This window comes from Globicephala melas, chromosome 7 (genome assembly GCF_963455315.2).
Source record: "Globicephala melas chromosome 7, mGloMel1.2, whole genome shotgun sequence".
Lineage (NCBI taxonomy): Eukaryota > Metazoa > Chordata > Mammalia > Artiodactyla > Delphinidae > Globicephala > Globicephala melas.
In genome coordinates this window covers 3,032,265-3,053,322 of record NC_083320.1, presented here as the reverse complement: position 1 = coordinate 3,053,322, position 21,058 = coordinate 3,032,265, and the positions used below count along the sequence as shown (strand labels likewise).

Below are 21,058 nucleotides of genomic sequence, written 5' to 3'. Positions count from 1 at the left end.
AGAACAGGGAGAGTAAACTTGGGGATTTGTTCAGGATCATCGATTGAAATAGTTCATTGAGAATTAGAACAAAATCAGTTCTTTTTTTTTTTTCCCAAACTCATCAGGAACCTTTGTAATACCTGGTCACCAGAATCCCTTGACAAGTACTTCAACTTTTTAGGGTTGTAGACAGTGATGATAACTAGAGGCCAGAAGGCTCAAAATGATTTTGTGGGTTGGCTGGACATTTCTTCTGCTGGTCTTCTCTGGGGTCACTCATGTGTCCATTAGGGTGCCTTGGTTTTCTGACAGGTGACCAGCTTGGGCTTCCTCATGTAGCAGCTGGGTTCAAAGAACCATTGTCATTAACTTTTTAAAAACAGATTTATTGAAATATATCTCACTGATTTCAAATGTACAGTTCAGTGATTTTAGTCACTTTATCAAGTGGTGCAGCCATCACACCGTAAGTCAGTTTCAGAATGTTTTAATCCCTCTGATAAAATCCCTTATGCCCATTTACAGTTAACCCTTCTGTGCTCGCTTCAGCAGCACATATGCTAAAATTGAAATGATACCATTAACCCCTCTTCCCATCCCCTGTCCCACAAAGCCACTAACCTACTTTCTGTCTCTATAAATTTGCTTTTTCTGTACATTTCACTTAAATGGAATCATACAAGATGTGATCTCTTGTCTGCCGTCTTTCATTCAGCATAATGTTTTTGAGATTAATCCACCAGTTTACATATATCAGTAGTTTGTTCCTTTCTGTTGCTGAAAGATATTTCATTGTAGGGACTTATCATGTCATTAGTTTTTAATAAGTCTACAATTTGTTTTGGAAACATTTTTGTACTGGGTTTGACATAAATAGGGTCACATTGTAGCCTTTAGTACTCTGCTTTTTGGATTAAGACTTTTTGGGTAGCCTAACACGGTTTTTAAATGTTCCTTGGAAATTTTAGAGGAATATGTCTTGTCTGTTTAAATAATACAGCCTTTTATGTAGCTGTCCACGCCTTTAAAAAAGTTACTCACGGCTTCCCTGGTGGCACAGTGGTTAAGAATCTGCCTGCCGCTGCAAGGGACGCGGGTTTGAGCCCTGGTCCGGGAAGATCCCACATGCCGCGGAGCAACTAAGCCCGTGCGCCACAACTACTGAGGCTGTGCTCTGGAGCCCGCAAGTCAAAACTACTGAGTGCGTGTGCCACAACTACTGAAGCCCACGCACCTGGAGCCCATGCTCCGCAACAAGAGAAGCCACTGCAATGAGAAGCCTGTGCACCACAACGAAGAGTAGCCCGCGCTCGCCCCAACTAGAGAAAGCCCGCGCACTGCAATGAAGACCCAACACAGCCAAAGATAAATAAATAAAATTAATTTAAAAAAAAGTTATTCAAATGTCTTACAAGTTTTGTTTATTAGGCCTTTGATATTAGAATCTTTGACTATAATTACTACTTTGTCAGATTCTTGTTGTTCTAATAGTTTTTAAAATATAATACTGAGTATAATAACAGTTCAATATTTATACTTCTTCTAGGATATACGTTCTTGAGTGATGCAGGCCACTGAAGTGGTTGAGACAGCTTCTGGTAAAGGCTACCACAGTAATGGAAACATCCAGAAAGGTGAGAAGCTAGTCCAGTTGGCTTTATTCTGGGTGGAAAGAGGTATTAAATGTAATTAGACTTGATAGTTCCCTCTCCAGTGTTGCTACATCTTAAGCCTTCCTACCAGTAAGGTAAGATTCAGCATGTTTTTATCTTGACAGATGACTCAGGTGATTTTTGGTAAATATGGGCAGCCTACATAGGATCTCTCAGGTAAATGGAAGATTTAGGAGAGAGAAGGTGAGCCAGAAGAGAGGGTTTCTGTCCAGGCAGGCTTTCAGGAACTACTGACAGGTACAGTTGCCTTCACGGTAATAAGTAGAAAGTGGGCAGGTTGACCTCTGCTACTGAAGTTGTGTATGTTTTTTCTTCACATGGATGTAAAATTTCTCTTTCTATCATAATGGTAGAAGAGAGAATAATCAACAAGGGCATAAAAAGCAAGCTGACTAACCTTTATATGCTTATGAATACATGTAGTTGTAACTATTAAGAGGACTTTAGAATGTGATAAAAATGCTATTTCAAGTCAGACGGGAAACTGGATTTTTCAGCAAATGGTATTAGGACAACTGACCATCCTTTTTGGAAAAAAATTAAGTTAGAGTCCTACCTCATGCTAGAGAGAAGCATTAATTCTACATAGTGTGAAGGGGCTAAATGTTACACACATACACCCACACAAAGAATTGGAAAGTTATAGAAGAATACTTTTATAATCATGTGGTAGGGAAGGCCAGGGAGACAAACCCAGAAGTCAGAGAAGAAAATACTGATTCATTTAACTAAATAATCTTAAAGCCCGTGGCATGACAAAATATTATAAAAAGTTAAAAGATAGCCAATAGGGCTTCCCTGGTGGCGCAGTGGTTGAGAGTCCGCCTGCCGATGCAGGGGACGCGGGTTCGTGCCCCGGTCCTGGAGGAGCCACATGCCGCGGAGCGGCTGCGCCCATGAGCCATGGCTACTGAGCCTGCACGTCCGGAACCTGTGCTCCGCAACGGGAGAGGCCACAATAGTGAGAGGCCCACGTACCGCAAAAAAAAAAAAAAAAAAAAGATAGCCAGTAAACTGGGGGAAAGTCACTTATATTATAAATGTGAAAAACAAACACCTAGTATCCAGAATATATCATGAACTCCTATACAAATCTCTAAGAAAAACACAATCAGCACATGAATTTATAATTGCATCTGACCCTACTGTCCTTAGCTCCAACCCCATATTTATAACAGCTTATTAGACATTCACATCTGGGTGTTTTATCTCTAACCTTAAACTTAAACTCCACTTGCCTGGAACTGAATTCATTATCTTCTCCCTCCACCTCCCTCCCCAGCCCCTTGCTTTTCCTCTTCATCTTCTAAATCTCCTCTTCCGTGAAGTCCCTATCTCTTTAGCACCAGATATTCCCACTCATCTGTAATACCAAGCTGTAACCCTTAGCATTATCCTAGAAAGATATTTAAGGAGGTGGTAGCTAACTGATGAGTCATGAAGTCAGCTTAGCTGATTGTGATCAGCTTTTTTTTTAATAAAATGAAATAGACTAGAAAATAGCAGAATACTTTGGACATAATTGGAGTAATTACTGTTTTGTAAAATTTTTGTTTCACTTATACAGACACATATATGCTAGATCTTGATATAAAACGTGTTTCTGATTGTGTTCTTAAAGAAAAAAACTATGTGTTTGAAAGCCACTAATCTCTCTCTCCCTTATCTACCATTTCTAATTGATCACCAAGTCTTGTCAGTTGTGGAACTTTTATACTAGTCTCTTCTTTTCCAGTCCCATTTCTGTACTCTTGGTCTGTCTCCCTTCAGTCTCCCCCTTCAAGCCTTCATTCTTACGGTTGCCAGAGGTGTCTAAACTCAGTTGCATTCACATGACTACCCTTTTAAGAAGCTTTCAGTGGTCCTCCGTGTTAGGATAAGAACCAGACTCCTTAACACCTCATAAAAGGCCTCTTTCTGTTCACAGCTCCTTTCACTCCCTTAGAGCTATTTCACTCCAGGCAAGCTGGCTTATAATTTCCTGAAAATGCCATGTTTTTTCACCCAGCTAACTTTGTAGTGCTGTTTAATTTGCCTAAAATAACTATTTTGTTTCAAAACACTTTTTAAATGTACAGTTTTCTCTGACATCTACTTCTCCTTTCTTAAGCATTTACCTGCTAATCAGCAGCATGGTACAGCACCCACGTCTTCTTCGTTTTATTTCTGCAGTGCCTAAGGTTGATATTAGGACACTAGGAGGCACCCAAAGATTACAAAGGGAGTGACTGCCTTCTAAATAGTAAATGCTTTGCCACTGAAAGAGTTCAAGAAGAATCTTAGCTCCTATCTTAGTCAGCTGGGGCTACTATAGCACAATACCATGGAGGTGGCTTAAAGAACAGATATTTGGTTTTTTTCCACAGTTCTGGAAGCTGCAAGTCCAAACGGGGCTGCCAGCATGGTCAGGTCTTGTAAGGGCTCTCTTCCTGGCTTGTAGTTGGCCACCTTCTTGCAGTGTCCTCACATGGTGGAGAGAAACAGAGAGCAAGCTCTGTGGTATCTCTTCTCTCATAAGTGCACTGATCCCATTTTGAGGGTGCCACCCTCATGACCTCATCTAGCCTTAATTACCTCCCAGAGGCCCTGTCTCCACATGGGGAGTTAGGGCTTCAACACATATGAATTTTGAGGGGGACACAGTTCAGTCCATAGCAGCAACTATTTAGGGATATTTGTTATGGATAATGTAAAAAGTATATTCTTACATTGGAAAGAGCTTAGGCCAGATTACATCTAAGGTCTTGTGTTTAAATTCTGTAATGTTTCTGCTAACATTTTATCCTTTTTTTTTTTAATCAGATGAGCCTTCTAATCGTCAGAAAGAAAATTTGTTATCTCCTGATGGTTGTAAAGAAGCCAAATTGACTTTTCTTGATTATGACTGGGATTCCTTGGCATTAGAAAAAAGAGCTAATGACAAAGAAGTCAGCAATATTGACAAAATAGAGTTATTGGAGCCATCTTTTACTGTGAGTCCAAATACTAAGATGGAGAGTACTCACTCTCAGTCAAGTGAGTTTGAAGGTAGTATTGACAACGCTTTCCTGAATGAAACCTACTCTATACATCATTCAGAGTCAAAACTGAAGAATGAAAGTCTTATTCATTTAAATTCTGAATTCGATTATGAAATGCAGAAAAGAAAGGAGGTGTCTTTTGATATTTTGAATCATCGAGGTAATAAGATTGTTGGCTTGGAAAGAATCTACAAGATTTCAGATGATGATTCTGGAGATGTGCAGAAGCACGATCTAGATGATGACTCGCAGCAGGAGTATCACAGCGCAGAAGAACACGAGTATATAGAGAACCATTTATCTTTGGACCAAGCGAAAACATTAAACATATCTAATCTGGAAGTTTGGGGACTAAGAAGTTCAGGTTATGGAGTTAATTGTGCTAGCAATCTAGAAGATAATCATGTTAAATTAGAAAGTAATTCTAGCACCTCTTTAGATTCAGCTGATGTTTGTGGACAAGAAGGTTCACCTCATGTCTCCAAATTTCAGAATTCTGTTATGTTAAGAGAATATCATGAACCAAAACATGGAAAGTGTATGGAACAAGATACTAGTTTAATGTACCACACAGTATTTGATGCAATTGTACTAAAGGGTAGTCCTCTTGAACACCGGGAATCTCAATCTAAGAGTGGTTTCTTGAACCCTCAAAAAGCATTAAAAACTAAAATTTATACTGGCAAAGTGAAGGCTCAAGTAACTAAAAGTAAAGATTTTTGTGGAAATTCAGTTGTTGAGAAAAAAACGTTACAGCACCTTGAAAATCCAAGCACATTACCACAAGACAAAGTTTTAGAGACATTACTCCAGCCCTATAAAGATCGTCAAAGTTCTTGGACCTCTATTTTTGATGATTCAGTAATTTCTGCATGTTATAAAAGCCTAGAAAACACCCCTAACCCAGCCTTAGATTTTTCTGTTACTCTACCAAGGTCTGCAATCAGAGATAACCAGGCAATAGAAGAAGGTAACTCCCTAAGAGCTGCTAATGGCAATACCACAAATAAAGCTTGCTTTCACCATATGGAAGGACCATGTCCCAAATCAGTTACAGATGTAGCAAGTTGTACGATCACAGTTAATCAAACAGTGGATGTTAGCACTGATTTTAGGGCTTGTTTCACAACAAGCAGGGCGACGAGCACAAGATCTTCTGTAGTATCTACATCAAGCAACACAGAGATAACAATGATAAATAAAAAATGGCCTGATGAGTGGCAAAGTGAGAAACAAAGTGTGGCATGTAACACAGATTGGGCATACTGTCAAGATAATGAAGATCCACAGATGGCTATGACAAAAGGATCTTTGGGGAAATCTGTCTCCGTTGACAGTTTAAAACCTAAGGGAAATTTCCTGAATAAGGTAAAACCAATATGATTAATAATAAAAATTTATTTGACTTTATAAAGAGGCACTGTAGGCTAATGTGAATATTTTGGTTCACTGAATTATATCAGGGGTTTCTGAGGCTTTTGTGAGAAAATGCTGGATGAAGGAAAAAGGTGAACAGATTGCTCCCAGCTCTTCTTCTCTGTTGGCAGCTGTTGCCACGAAGTCAGTTAGAAGTTGGATTTTACATCTTACCAGATACATCATGTATTATTGTTTGTCGTATATGTCTAATTTGATCTTAAATCATGTTTTCAGGATTCCCTGGAATTAAGGAAAACATTTGATTTCACAGACTTAAAGAAACATTCTGAAAGGTAAGTCAGACATATGATCAAAATAGTAATTTGCTTTTTGTGTAGGTACTTAACCATATAGAATAGCCAGGAGTGACTTGAAGAGAGCGTCTGCTTCAGCTATTTGTCTTGAAAGAAATAAATACTAGAACAATGTAGAATATTAAAGCTTTCCACTTACTGAGATTTCAGTCTGAATAATTCCTTCAGAAAAACTCACGGCATCTTTTCTTTATTTATCCAACCCAAACCCACACTGATTTATTACTTTCGTTTTCTTTCATTTGATCTCCTGTAGTCCAAAACAAAATAGCACATTTGGAAAACATCATATATTTGAAGAAGTAAACAGATACTTTTACTGGGGTATTTTAATTCGTTGTATAATTTACTTTGCATCCATGGAGAACCAGGTGGTGGGGGAGAGGAAAGGGAGAAGTCTCTGAGAAGTCAGATTGGTTTTCATGCTCTGAGATCATTTGCTTTTTCCTTCATTCATCCTTTATTCTTCTAATGAGTTTGATCTGGTATCCAGTCCTATAAAATTAAATAGAAGAGTTGGTTTCCAGAGGCAGATGTATCGAGAATAGTTAGAAGTGGCCGGTATTAGCAAGGGAAGAACTATTAACATTCAAAGAGGTAGTGATTTTGGAGCTTTTTGTTATAACAGCAAAATGTTTGCTTATAATAACATAAGCATTATTATTATTAAGAAAGATGTAAATTATATTTTCTGTTTAAAAGATAACATTTAAAAACAGTTTCCCTCCAGAATGTTTATAACTTTTAAAAATGCTGGCCAGTGCTTGATTTAGGTTGAAAAATCTGTTGATTCTGGATAAATTAGTACTTTACTTTAGAATTCTTTTCTTGGTAAAATGAAGTATGAATTTGAGACTTACTTACTCGCTTGAATTCTAAAAAGAGTATATTTATTTTTTTAATAAATTTATTTATTTATTTATTTTTGGCCGCATTGGGTCTTCGTTGCTGCCCACGGGCTTTCTCTAGTTGCGGTGAGCAGGGGCTACTCTTCATTGTGGTGCACGGGCTTCTCATTGTGGTCAGAACACGGGTTCTAGGCACGCGGGCTTCAGTAGTTGCAGCACGCGGGCTCAGTAGTTGTGGCTCGTGGGCTCTAGAGCACAGGCTCAGTAGCTGTGGTGCACGGGCTTAGTTGCTCCATGGCGTGCGGGATCTTCCCGGACCAGGGCTCGAACCCATGTGCCCTGCATTGGCAGGCGGATTCTTAACCACTGTTCCACCAGGGAAGTCCTAAAAAGAAGATATTTAGCATTGACTCTTGACATCCTTGTTTTCTGCAGCCTTTCCATCTTTAGTAGAAATTGATTTAAACTTGACAGAGAAATGTAAGAAATCTTAAATATGTTTCTGGAGGTATGTCATCAACACAGAAAAATATTTGGAATCTTACCTAATCCAATTTTTTTATTTCAAAGGGAACCTCAACTTTCTAAAGAGATGGAGAAGAATTTGCCATCAAAGTGCTGTCAGCAAATAATGCAGAGAGCCATCAAAGCAGAGTTGCACCTTTTAAATGTTCACTATCAAATGTGTCATCACCATTGCAGTGATATTTACAAACTTGTAATGGAAAATAGAGAAGGACTAAATAGGTGATTGTTAGGGTTTGTTTTTTATTAATCTGCTTTTTTATTGAGGTACAGTTGATTTACAGTATTGTATGTTTCAGGTGTACATCATAGTGATTCACAATTTTTAAAGGTTATTCTCTATTTATAGTTATAGGTGATTGTTAATTTTAAATCTGTATCTTCCTAGAAATTTATCACTAACTTTAAGTTTATTCTAGAAAATTTCTTTAGTTTTCATTTTTAAAGGGCAGAAGAGGGGTGGATTATAACTGGGTTTGTTAACTGGCCTAGGGGTAATAGACTTTAAAAAGCAGTACATTGTAATTTCCTGGAGAGGCAACAGTGCACATTGGAATGATGAATCCAGTAAAAAGACAGATTCAGGTTTTCTTTATAAAGTCCAAGTTCGGATGAAGTCAGTTGGAGGGTTTTTCGTGACATTCGACCACATTCTGTCTGGCTTATATGTATACCAAGGATTGCTTATCTTGCCCCTGGAAAAACACATCTTCTGTGATTCATTTTCTTTTACTAAACATTTAAAAGAAAACATTTTAGGGATCTAGTAGAGTTAGAATTAAGTGTATAATTTGACATTAGTTTTAAATGGGTGGCTTGGCCTAAGTAATTTAGTTTTGTGAATGTAACTTTTGAACAGGAATTTATCAAGTAATTCTACTAAGAAAGAATTAGGATCAGCTCTACTGACAGTTTTAGAAGACTTGAAAGTTAGATATGTGAATTTGAAAGAAAAGATAAACAAGGGTATACCACTGGAAGAGCTGCCTCCACTGTCGGTAGAATCAAAATTATTATCTGCCTTCTCTGCTTTTGCTTCCAGGGTATGTATTTATGTTTTAGGAATAAAATTTTTACTTCATTTAGACAAAACATTTTACGCTAAAAGCTTTTTCTTCCCTTCTCTTTCTTTCCAGCTAATGAAAGAAGAATCACATATGTAAGTTATGTTTTCATCTAATTTAGAATTCATTAGATCTTAAACATTGCTAATTCAGTTAACTTTGTTTTCTATTTTGGTCCTTATTCAGAACATTGATAAATGCTTTAATGAAATGTTTATCTGTTTAGCTTTTCAGGAGCAGATTCTGAACTAGATAATCAAAGTACACGTGATGTTGATGGTTCTTCAAGCCTGAAAAAGACACTCTCTCAAGTGAGATTTTTTTAGAGTAGTTCATCAAGTGTAAATCTTTAATCTTATGGCTTGCACAAAGTAAACTATAATTTTTAGAAGCTCTCGCATCCTTCTTTTCACTCAGCTGGCTTATTTTGTGTACTACCATTTGAGGGATATAACTGATTAGAAGGAGCGTAATGTCCTGATCAAACGGATGTCAGTAGTATATGTTGGGTAAGATGACCACATAATTTATCATCAAATCAGGAGACTTCTGAGGATGAAAAAAGGTAGTGATGTTAACAGTTCAACATGACGATTGGTATAAACCTTGAGTGTCTCTGGCAAATCGTAATTTTTGGCCCCCATCGTGTTAATGCAATGTAGTAAAAACTAATATGGTTATGCCTTCATCGCATGAGATAGTATAAAATAATATCCTGGGGGCACAGTGGTTAAGAATCCGCCTGCCAATGCAGGGGACACGGGTTCTAGCCCTGGTCCAGGAAGATCCCACATGCTGGGGAGCAACTAAGCCCATGCGCCACAAGTATCAAGCCCACGCTCTAGAGCCCACGAGCCACAACTACTGAAGCTCGCACGCCTAGAGCCTGTGCTCCACAACAAGAGAAGCCACCGCAATGAGGAGCCTACACACTGCAACAAAGAGTAGCCCCCGCTCACCACAACTAGAGAAAGCCCACGCACAGCAACGAAGACCCAATGCAGCCAAAAATAAATAATTAATTAAAATAATAATATCCCATTTATTTTTTTCCCCCATTTATTTTAGACAGGGCAAAGTTTTCATTCCTCCTTTGCTGAAATGATGAAAATAATTTTTAAGTGCCTTTCGTAGATTTTCTTAATCTCTCTTGTTCCCCCAAGGAAGTGTTTGTCAGATAACAATCTGTGTAAGAGCACTCTGCAAACAGTGAAGTGATAGAGAAACATGAGTTATATTCCATTATCAATGGAGTAGGAAAAATGAAGGTTGTTTCTTTTTTTTTAATTTTTATCTATGGCTGCGTTGGGTTTTCATTGCTGTGCGCAGGCTTTCTCTGGTTGTGGCGAGCGGGGGCTACTCTTCGTTGCGGTGCGTGGGCTTCTCATTGCGGTGGCTTCTCTTGTTGCGGAGCACGGGCTCTAGGCACGGGCTTCAGTAGTTGTGGCTCATGGGCTCTAGAACGCAGGCTCGGTAGTTGTGGTGCACAGGCTTAGTTGCTTCGCGGCATGTGGGATCTTCCCGGACCAGGCTCGAACCCATGTCCCCTGCATTGGTAGGCGGATTCTTTTTTTTTTTTTTTTTTTTTGCGGTACACGGGCCTCTCACTGTTGTGGCCTCTCCCACTGCGGAGCACAGGCTCCGGACGCGCAGGCTCAGCGGTCATGGATCACAAGCCCAGCCGCTCCGTGGCATGTGGGATCTTCCTGGACCGGGGCACGAACCCGTGTCCCCTGCATCGGCAGGCGGACTCTTAACCACTGGGCCACCACCAGGGAGGTCCCCTCAAGTTTGTTTCTACTTTCTGACTTTAGTCTTAACCCTGAGGTTATATTATTATTTGGGTAGTCTTAAAGAATAAGATGCATCCCAAAGCCAAAAGTGAGATAAATACTTGATTGATTTATATTCCTTTCTATTAAGATAAATGATTAAAAGTAAATTATTTTAGCAAATTATTTATTCCATTGTTCTGCTCTTTAAAAAAAACAAAATCTCAGTTATCCACAAAGAATTAACAGGTCTAAAACCAGATTTTTTTTTATCTTCAAATTTCTTACATAGTTTGCTTAAACAATTTGTCCGTTTAATGATATATAATGTTCTGGAGAGGTTTTGTTTTTTCACTATTTTATTTTTTTCATCATTGTAAAGGTAGCAATGATGTAACCTGCTTATTTGGGCAGAATAATAAATCTTTTTAAAAGTAAAAGATGCAGATATAACATTTTTATAATCTTAATTTTGGCTCTAAAACAATATCTACTTTGTTAGGATTACATTTTAATACCCACCTTACTAAATTAAGTTATGCATGAAAGCCAGCATTGTATAGTGTGGTGTTTCTAAATTTCAGCTACTTATGTACCATCTTCACAATTTTTCATAGCCAGGTGTTACCTGTAATGTTATTTGATTTGTACTTTTTAACTTATTCTCCTCTTTTAAAAAATTTATCTGTGAAGAGTAACTTATTATGTATGAGAAAGAAATATCACTCCCCATTAATGAAAGGTACATACAAGCACACATTAAATATATAACTGTTGATGTTAATGTGAAAAATACTTACATGTGCAGCTCCAAAAATCATCTCAGGTACTTCTAGTGTGTGGATGCCACACTTTGCTAAATAATGGTGGTGTTAGCGCATACAGTCACTATACATAGACTAGTTTCAAATCATAATTCTCATTGTGTGACAGACATAAAGCAACAGGTTACTTCGATTCAGTTTGCTCACCCATAAACTGGGTCGATAATGACTTTGTCTCATAGTCTTTGTTGTTGTGAGGGTAAATAATGCCAGTGAAGCATACTTGTCACATAGAGTGCAATAACTGTTACTCCTTATATATTATAGTTGTTTTTATTATTTTAATTCTCAGATGTCTCTATTACCTGACAGTAGTCATCCTAAACAAGATACATCACCCAAAGAGGATGGTTTAAAAAATGGTGATGTAGATATAGACTTTAGTCAACTAAAACTTGATGATAAAGGTCAGTATAAAAATGTTTGTCTTGTGTCATTGCCAGAAAGCAGATAATAAGATTTAAAATACCCCTCGTGCCCATCTATTAAGTTAAAGTAAATATTTTTAATTGAATGGCATCATTCAGATTATGAATGTTAAGTATGTTCTTGTTACATCTACTTGATATCTTTAAGGTTACTTAATATATCTGATAATGCCAAATAATAATACAGACTTTTGTTCTTCTGGTTTTTGTTTTCCATTTTGAAAATTCTTTTTTCTGTCCAGTTTGTATCCCTGTAAATTGTATGGGTTTTTTGTTTTGTTTTTTAGTTTTGTCCTCAATGAGAAGAGAAAGATCCTTATTTAGTGAAATAAAGACTTGCGGCACGGCTTAACCCGTTTTTAAAGATGTTCATTGTTATTCTGTCTGTAAAGATAAATCTCTTCTTCAGTAAAGGATAATTAAAAATCAGAAAAGTAAGGCTTTTAATAAGCTAGGAATCAGTGTTAATTAAAGTAAAACTGGGAAGCAGATCACTCAGATAACTTCTCACGGTTAAACATTGTACATAGTTCCTTGCTAAGTGTGTTCAATTTCTCAGACTCCACAAATTACCGAGAAATAAGTGAAGACTGGTTTGATGCTAAAGAGAACGTGACCGGAGCTGACTTCTCAGGAACACAAGAAAATCAAATAGTACAAGACAAAGAGGATCCGAAGTTTACGCTAGGTTGGTTCTTAACAATTTACCAAGAAATCCTAACCTAGCTCATTTATAAAATAGTGCTTATCTTCTTCTGTATTATTTTGGGGGATTGCACTGTTTTAATATTTTATTCCTGTTTGTAAAATAATATTTTATTCCATATTTTTAAATATGAAAAATGAGAAAATCGGCCATTTGGATGTCATTTTTTTTTAAGAGTAAATCAGTTTAAAATGTTCATTTCTCTTTCAGAAAACTGTCTGCTAAAAGCTTAAATCCAAGATTTAGTTCGTAGATAGAGGCCCACCATTCTCTCTCCCTACTCTAGTCCAACATCAGTATTCCTTCAGGCGTTCTTTTCCTCTAAACCCTCATCAGGCACTTCGCAGGTATGGGGTACATAGTGAACAGAAAAAGCTTCTCAGTTTCCATCAGACAGCCAGGACTACCTATTTATTGATCCATCTTTGAGTCACAAGAGACTAAGTATCAATCAGTCCAACCTCTTTGTTTTTAACATATGATTAAAGCCCAGAAATCTTGACACTGTACTCCAAGCTCTTAATCTTCAGCCTAGTGCTGATACTTGCTAATAACTTTATAATAATCTTTTTGATAATAAAAAATGAAATACTTAACAATTTTCACATTTTCTCTTAAAAATATTGATAAAATAATGATTATCTTCTGTTGTATGTTTATCTTCAAGCAGAAATGAAGAATGTTGAACCCTTACGGAGAGAGAAAGGTTACTTGATACATGTTGGTGGGCTCTGCCCTTCAGTGTCTGAGGTATGCCAGGATTTATTTTTTGAACTTCACTTTCAAATCTATTAATTGTTCATATTTTGATTGTTTTTCTACCTTTCACAAACTTTTATTTATCTTCTTTTAGGCTGATTTAAGGTCTCATTTCCAGAAATATGAAATTTCTGACATTTCAATTTATGATTCTTCTCCTAATTACAGGTATGTTTCCCAGATTCAGTGAATGTGCATTTACTGGGTATGCCCTAGGTTCTAACAGAGGTCTGTTCTGTACTGAACATGAACCACAGTGGTGATTACGCCAGGCGCCGTTCCCGTGGGGGTTTCCCAGCCTAGTAGAGGGATACACGTTGACAAATAGCTACAGTCATTAATTGGTGCTGTTCTCAATCAGATCTTTCTTTCATTATACTTTTTAACTTGTTACTAATGAGATATAGGAGAGTTATTGATTTTTCTGCAGTTATCTTGTTTCATACCATTTCATGGGGGCAGTCGAGTGCATTAGTTAAGAGAATGGGCTCTACAGCAAGTGTCTTGGGTTCATGTCTCAGCTTCGTCAGTAACGTGATGAATACATTTGGGCAAGTTACTTAACCTTTCTGTATCTGAGGCTCTTCATCTATAAAGTGAGGATAATAATAGTACCTACATAGCATTACTGTGGAACTATTATGAGATACATAAGTAAACCAGTAGAAATAAAGGCTGCCGTATAGTAGGTACTCAGAAAATTATATTTAATTTTATTATTTTTTATTTTAATTACTTTTTAGTTGATCCTTTTTTATTTTTTCGGTAGATGGTTATATCATCTACATATAGTCATTTCCAGTATGTGTGTTGTTAACCTCCTGTTTTGTGACATCAGAACATTCAAAAGTATCAAATAAGAATGGTGATAGCTTAATGGAAATACCTTTACTATTTTATCACAAAAAATGATAGCTCTTTATTTCAGATATGAAAATCTTTATAAATTAAAAAAGGATCCTATTTGTAGTTGGGTTGAAATTTATTAAAAATAAGTGTTTAATTTTGTCTTAAATGGATTCACTTAAGATCATATGCTTTTCTTGGACCTATTAATTAATATGTTGTTAATATATTTTGTTATATTAAAGTAGTGTTGTACTCCTAGGAGTATTACTTGATGTGAAAGATTCTTTTAGTGTCTTGTTGAATCCTTTGGAAAAAAAGAAACTTTATGGTTCTTTATTACTTTGAAGTATTATACATTCTGTGTGGAAATTTAGGAAGTACAGTTAAATACAAAAGTGTAAGGAGGTTATAAAAATTGATCCATAGTCCCATCTTCTGGAGGCAACTGCTCATCAGACTTGGCGTATATCCTTCCATTGACACTGTCTGGAGCTGGCACTTCCAGAAGGATGGCTCTTGCCCAGCTCTCTCAATTTTATGGCTAAAATTCTGGTTAGATTTTCCAACTCTGTTTGGACTGCATATTTTTTCACTACAAGGCCATAAGGACATTCTCTTCTGTGTTCTGCTAAATGTTTTTAAATTTTGCCTTTCACCTTTATGCCTTCTCTGTATCCGGAGGTTATGTTTGTGTATAGGGATTAATTTTAATTTTTTGGTATGGATAACCAGTTGTCCCGAGAACACTAATCTGTGCAACTGTGTCATATATCAGCTTTGCAAATGTTACACTTTTTTTTTTTTTGGGTACGCGGGCCTCTCACTGCTGTGGCCTCTCCAGTTGCAGAGCACAGGCTCCGGACGCACAGGCCCAGCGGCCATGGCTCACGGGCCCAGCCGCTCCGCGGCATGTGGGATCTTCCCGGACCGGGGCACGAACCCGTGTCCCCTGCATTGGCAGGCGGACTCCCAACCACTGCGCCACCAGGGGAGCCCTACATTACATTACATTTTAATATAAAATTAACAGGTGATAATTCAGAAGAAATACTAACTACCTTTTATTTCCCATCTTTAATTTTTTGTGTTTAGTTATCTTAATAGTCTTCCTGATCCCAAGGTAAGTATAGTAACTTACTTTTAAGAGCAGTTATTCTTATAAAAGGTATATGCTAGCCAGTAGTTACACAATGAAGTTTGAGGCCATTTAAAGTCATTAACAAAGAACCTTTTGGTTTTCTGCTTTTATATTTTAGATATGCATCTCTTGCTTTAAAAAAAAACAATGATGCGAAGCTGGCTGTGAAGGAAATGAACGGTACAGAAATAAATGGGAAATCAGTAAACGTGCGGCTTGTCAAAACTCCTGGAGAATATACATCACCACTTTCGTCCAAAAATGGAAATAAAGTTAGTTTCAGTAATTTGGAGAAAAACATCAGCAAAGAAGTCAACTCAGCCTCCTCTGTTTCTAGATTGCCTAGAACTAGGCCGAGGCAGCAGCTGGGATCTGAGCAAGACAGTGAGTTTTTCGCTTTTGACCAAAAGGTTAGTTTTCTTGATCAAGCCCTTAAATGGTCTTCACATATACACTATACTGCGATAAGTAGCTTTGAAGGACAGGTAACTTCAGGACAGCAGTCTTGAAGTGGGAATAAGGACATTAGTCTGAATTGTGCCTAGCATTGGATCCGCCCTAGCCTGCTCTTGTACAACCCCAGTCGTCCCTGGAGGAAGCACAGATCTTTACAGGCCTAGCCGCAGAGACAGCGTTTCTCTGTAACTAGGCTCTCTGCCAATGCTTTTCAGTCTTTGTATCTCTTTATTCTTGGATAGTGTTACTCTGTAAGTAGCTACTTAACACTTTCATCATTCTTTTTTTCACAGCTAACCTCATCTCATAATTATTTAAACCATAAAATATAGTCATTTTATTATGCATGCTCTCATCTTTACCACATTGAGGTTTTAAACGCCACATGGAAGGTGATAAAGTTGACTTATTCACTCTTGTCTCTCCACTGCGCAGCAAAATGCCTGGCATCCTATAGGCATTCCATAGATTTTTTAAAATTTACATATAGTAAAATTCGCTCTTTTTGCTGTCTGTGAGTTTAGACATATGCCACAGGCATGTAACCATCATCACAATCAAGGTATAGAACAGTTCCATCTTCCCAAAACATTCTCTTGTGCTCTGCTCTGTTTTCTGTTCTTATAATTTTACCTTTTCCAGAATCTCCTGTGAGTAGAATATTATATAGCCTTATTAGTCTGGCTTCTTTCACTTAGCTTTATGCATTTTCTTACTGAGTTCTGTGAGTTTTTTAATATTCTGAATATAAGTCATTTATCAGATACGTATGTACTTTGCAAATACGTTTTCCCAGCCTGTACTTTGTCTTTTCATTCTTTTAATAGTGTCATTCTCAGAGCAGGAGTTTTAATTTTTAACCAATTGCAGTTTGTCGCTGTTTTTTTTTTAACTTGTGGGGGGTTTTTTGTTTGTTTTTTTGTGGGTTTTTTGGCTGTGTTGGGTCTTCATTGCTGCACACGGGCTTTCTCTAGTTGTGGCGAGTGGGGGCTACTTTTTGTTGCAGTGCGTGGGCTTCTCGTTGCGGTGGCTTCTCGTTGTGGAGCACGGGCTCTAGGTGCGCGGGCTGCAGTAGTTGCAGCATGCTGGCTCAGTAGTTGCGGCATGAGGACCCTAGAGCGCATGGGCTTCAGTAGCTGCAGCACATGGGCTTGGTAATTGCAGTGCACAGGCTTCAGTAGTTGTGGCTCACAGGCTCAGTAGTCGTGGCTCGCGGGCTCTAGAGCACATGTTCAGTAGTTGTGGCACACGGGCTTAGTTGTTCTGCAGCATGTGGGATCTTCCTGGACCAGGGATCGAACCCATGTCCCCTGCATTGTCAGGCGGATTCTTAACCACCACACCACCAGGGAAGTCTCTTAACTTGTGTTTTTAATGTTGTATCTAAGAAATCTTTGCATAACCCATTGTCACAAAGCTTTTGAGTTAATTTTATAATGTGTGGGATATGAATTGAGGTGGTTTTGGTTTTTTGGTTGTGTTTTTGTGTTGTGTATGGAATTGTTCCAGCATCATTGTTGAAAAGCCTATCCTGTCTCCACTGAATTATCTTTGTGCCTTTGTCAAAAATTAGTTGACCATATTTGTGTGGATCTATTTCTAGACTCTCTGTTCTCTTCTTTCCACCAGTACTTTCCACCAGTGCTACACTATCTTGATCATAATAGCTTTATAGTAAGTCTTGAAATAGTAAGTCCAACTTCATTCTTTTTCAAAATTTATTTTGGCTCTTCTAGTCTCTTTGCCTTTCTGTATAAATGTCATAATTCTGCTTGTCACTATCTATTAGAAAAGTCCTTGGATTTTTACTGGAATTAGTTTGACTCTAGAGATCAGAGAAAATTCCTTTTTAATAAATGGATGAAAGAATAAATATTTGTTGAATAACTGAATTTTGGTTTTTTCCATAACAATAAGATAAAGGGATCTCTTTTCCCTATGTCCTTTACCCTATCCTTTCCTAATTCCTGGAGTTATCCCATTATTTTTCTGTACCATTAGTGCCATTTCTGTACTCACAGACCTTTCTCCACTCACAGTTATGCACAACTCTTCTTAATCTGAACCATGTTTTCACTTGACTTTTCATTCTTTTGAAGTTACCGTCCTTATTTGTTCTGTGTTTTCCCTGCCAAACTTCCCAACCAGGTAGTTTATACCCAATGTCTGGGTTTCTTTGATTGTTTCTCTTCTTCATCCTAATAATCTGACCCCAGTCTCTAAAATTTTATTTACAGTGCTCTTTCTATAGTCACTAATGACATTTTTATTGGTCTTTCGTCCTATCTACCTTCTTTTTGACCACTTAGCCTATTTGGTGCCGGTCATTCCTTTCTTTCAACTCTTTTCCTTTCATCTCTTTTCCTTTCATCTCAGTGACACTTCGTGTTTAGGATGGGTTTTTTGGTGCATAACCTCAGTCCACAATAGGAAGGAAGGAAACAGGCAGTCAGGCTACAGGCGCTTGAGCTGGAAATTTGGGAGCTATGGCTCCTCCCTGCCTCTCTCAGGTAGTGCCCCTGGTTTCTTGCCTCTGCATGCCTGTAAGCTCCATCCTCCTGTTTCTCTCTGCACACTGACTTTCTCTGTCAGCTCGTGACTTCTCTCTTCCTCCATTAGGCTTTATTTTGCTTAACTCTAACTCTACAGTACTTTGCAGTTCAAGCTCCTGTCATCATTTGACTAACTCGTTTGCTCTGTTCCAATTCCACATTCTTTAGACAGGGAGTCTGATCCAGCGCATGATTTTGGTGTTCATGAGTTCAGGTAACACCACTCTTGGTCTTGTTAGCTGAGGAAGCAGGTCATGGAGTTGGTAGAGGGAAGGTTATGTGTCATAAATAAATAGGGCACCGTGGGCTAGGGTAGGAGTATGTTGTCTTAGAGTGTGTGGACAGGGCAGCTCTTACTGCTGTCTTTGTTAAACTATACTCTTACTTTTCTAGCAGTTTATTGTCACCTTTCTTCTCAGATTCTCAACATTTTTTCATTATGTTCATTCATTTAGAAAATATTTATCGTCTATAATAAGAGGTAGTGATGATTAAGAACAACAGATTCATAACCTGGCTTTGCTACCTACTCATGGGCTGGGCGAGTTACTGCCCTCTGTGTCTGAGCTTCCTTATTTTAAAATGGGGATAGGCACTTCCCTGGTGGCACAGTGGTTAAGAACCTGCCTGCCAATGCAGGGGACACAGGTTCGAGCCTTGATCCAGGAGGATCCCTCATGCCATGGAGCAACTAAGCCCGTGCGCCACAACTACTGAGCCCGAGTGCCACAACTACTGAAGCCTGCGCTCCTAGAGCCCGTGCTCTGCAACAAGGGAAGCCACCACAATGAGAAGCCTATGCTCCGCAACGAAGAGTAGCCCCCGCTCGCCGCAACTAGAGAAAGCCCACATGCAGCAACGAAGACCCAATGCAGCCATAAATAAATAAAATAGTCATTTAAAAAGAATAAAAAATAAAATGGGGGTAAGTGTTCCTGCCTCACAAATGTTGTGAGCTTTAAATGAGTTTAATTCAGAAAATTCTTTGGAACAGTGCCTGTCATGGAGAATGTACTCCGTAAATAGTAGCTACTGTTATTTACTAGCAGTTTGGCTCTTTCTTGGGAAACCCATCCTCTCTGTGGTTCCAACTACTATTTAAACTTATTGTATCCCAAAATTATTTATTCAATAAACAGTATACCAACTGTGTACACTACTGTAGGCACTGGGAAAGAGGCAGTGAACAAAACAGACAAAAATCTGTGCTGTTACAGAGCTTAAATCTAATGAAGGAGATAAGGCAATAAGCAAATAAGTAAAATATGTACTATTCTGATGTGACAGATCTAATATTTTGTGTATCTTACCCTGACGTTTCATCTAGGTTTGAACGTATCCGCTCCTCCTTTGTTGAACTTGTATGGGATGTACAGTGGTTTCATATAATTTATATCCTACTTGCATGGCTAATAGTAATTAATTGATCATTTTAATTTTGTCTCTTCAGTTGAATTATAAGATACATAAGTGATGGAGGTTCTTTTTTATAGCACTAGTTTCCCCACCCCCCCCCCCACTCCAGCATGTTCTGGGCATATAGTTTGTGTACATTGAACATTTAGTAAATAAGATATAGAATATACGATATAAATATGTACATATAATTACTATGTAGACCAGCCTTTCTCTGTCAGGTTGGGTAAGAGAATTCAGCCTTCATGTCCTAAGCCTAAGATATCCATTGTATATAGCAAATGACCCTCTCTCCTACGCACCTAGAATGGAATAGTTATGTCCTATCTTAGGGAAAATTGAGAAAATAGTTAACATCATTTTTTGTGTTCTGTGGATCAGATGAGAATCCTGTTTGAGAAAAGCTAATTTCGACATAGCCCATATATTATACTTCATCATGTATTTGGCATTTTTTAAATAAATGGCCCTGAATACATCTCAAGTAAAATTACTTGGTAGAAAAACTAATCCCAAATCAACGTAAATATCTTAGGAATTTTGATTTTACTATTTGTAATTTTTAAATTTAGAATAAGCTGGATTATTTCTATGTAATCGTTACTGACTTAAATAAAACTTTAAAAATGTTTATTTAGGGTGTCAAGAAGAATTGTAAACAGATTGGATCCACTAAATTACTACCTGATGCACCTATTCAATTTGTACCTCCAAATACATCGAACCTGCGTAGCTTTACCAAGATCGTGGAGAGACTGGCTGAACTACATCCGAAAGTTGGCAGGTAGTGACTACAGTTGCACTTTAAATGGTTTTATAAGTTGTGAGTAAACTACCGCTCCTTTCAGTACCGTAGCCATATCTAGAATGTGCTGCTTTGGAGAGGGCAGATGCTCATGCGTGTCTTCCTTTGGCACAGAGATCACATTATAAACGCTCTTCAGGAGGTTAGAATGCATCATAAAGGCTCTCTCAGTGGCCTGTCTGTTAATGCTATTGTGAGAATGACTTCCTCTGTTTTGGAAAACTCTGCTTCCCGTTAGGTAGAAAAGAAGCAATAAGAGGTAAGTCAGTCATACCTTTCATATTTAAATAGTAAACATTTTAAGCTATGGATTCCATTTTCTTTTCAAATAAAAATATTATATTGAAAATAATAAAGTAACATAGAAGCTAAAAACAAGCATACGGTATTTGTAAACTATTAATGCAAAACTATTTGGGGTAATGTTAAATTACCCCAAAATTGTTTGGCTTAAGCAACATTTATCATCTCAGAGTTCACAGGTCAGGATTCAGGAATGGCGTAGCTG

General features: G+C 37.8%; 1 protein-coding gene across 1 annotated transcript; it reads left to right on the top strand.

Moving 5' to 3' along the window:
* Positions 1-1,546: 1,546 nt before the first annotated feature.
* Positions 1,547-20,788, top strand: RBM44 (RNA binding motif protein 44). Its single transcript, XM_030854632.1, has 14 exons — positions 1,547-1,616; positions 4,458-6,043; positions 6,329-6,387; positions 7,827-8,003; positions 8,641-8,824; positions 8,918-8,940; positions 9,072-9,156; positions 11,734-11,848; positions 12,429-12,557; positions 13,246-13,325; positions 13,429-13,502; positions 15,440-15,731; positions 20,384-20,529; positions 20,665-20,788. The coding sequence occupies exons 1-14, from the start codon at positions 1,547-1,549 to the stop codon at positions 20,786-20,788; spliced, it is 3,144 nt and encodes a 1,047-aa protein (XP_030710492.1).
* Positions 20,789-21,058: the final 270 nt, after the last annotated feature.

Coding starts and splice junctions, on each gene's coding strand:
- RBM44 (XM_030854632.1), top strand. CDS start 1,547: ATGCAGGCCACTGAAGTGGTTGAGACAGCTTCTGGTAAAGGCTACCAC. Junction 6,044..6,328: donor AGGGAAATTTCCTGAATAAG/GTAAAACCAATA, acceptor TCATGTTTTCAG/GATTCCCTGGAATTAAGGAA. Junction 15,732..20,383: donor TTTTCGCTTTTGACCAAAAG/GTTAGTTTTCTT, acceptor ATGTTTATTTAG/GGTGTCAAGAAGAATTGTAA.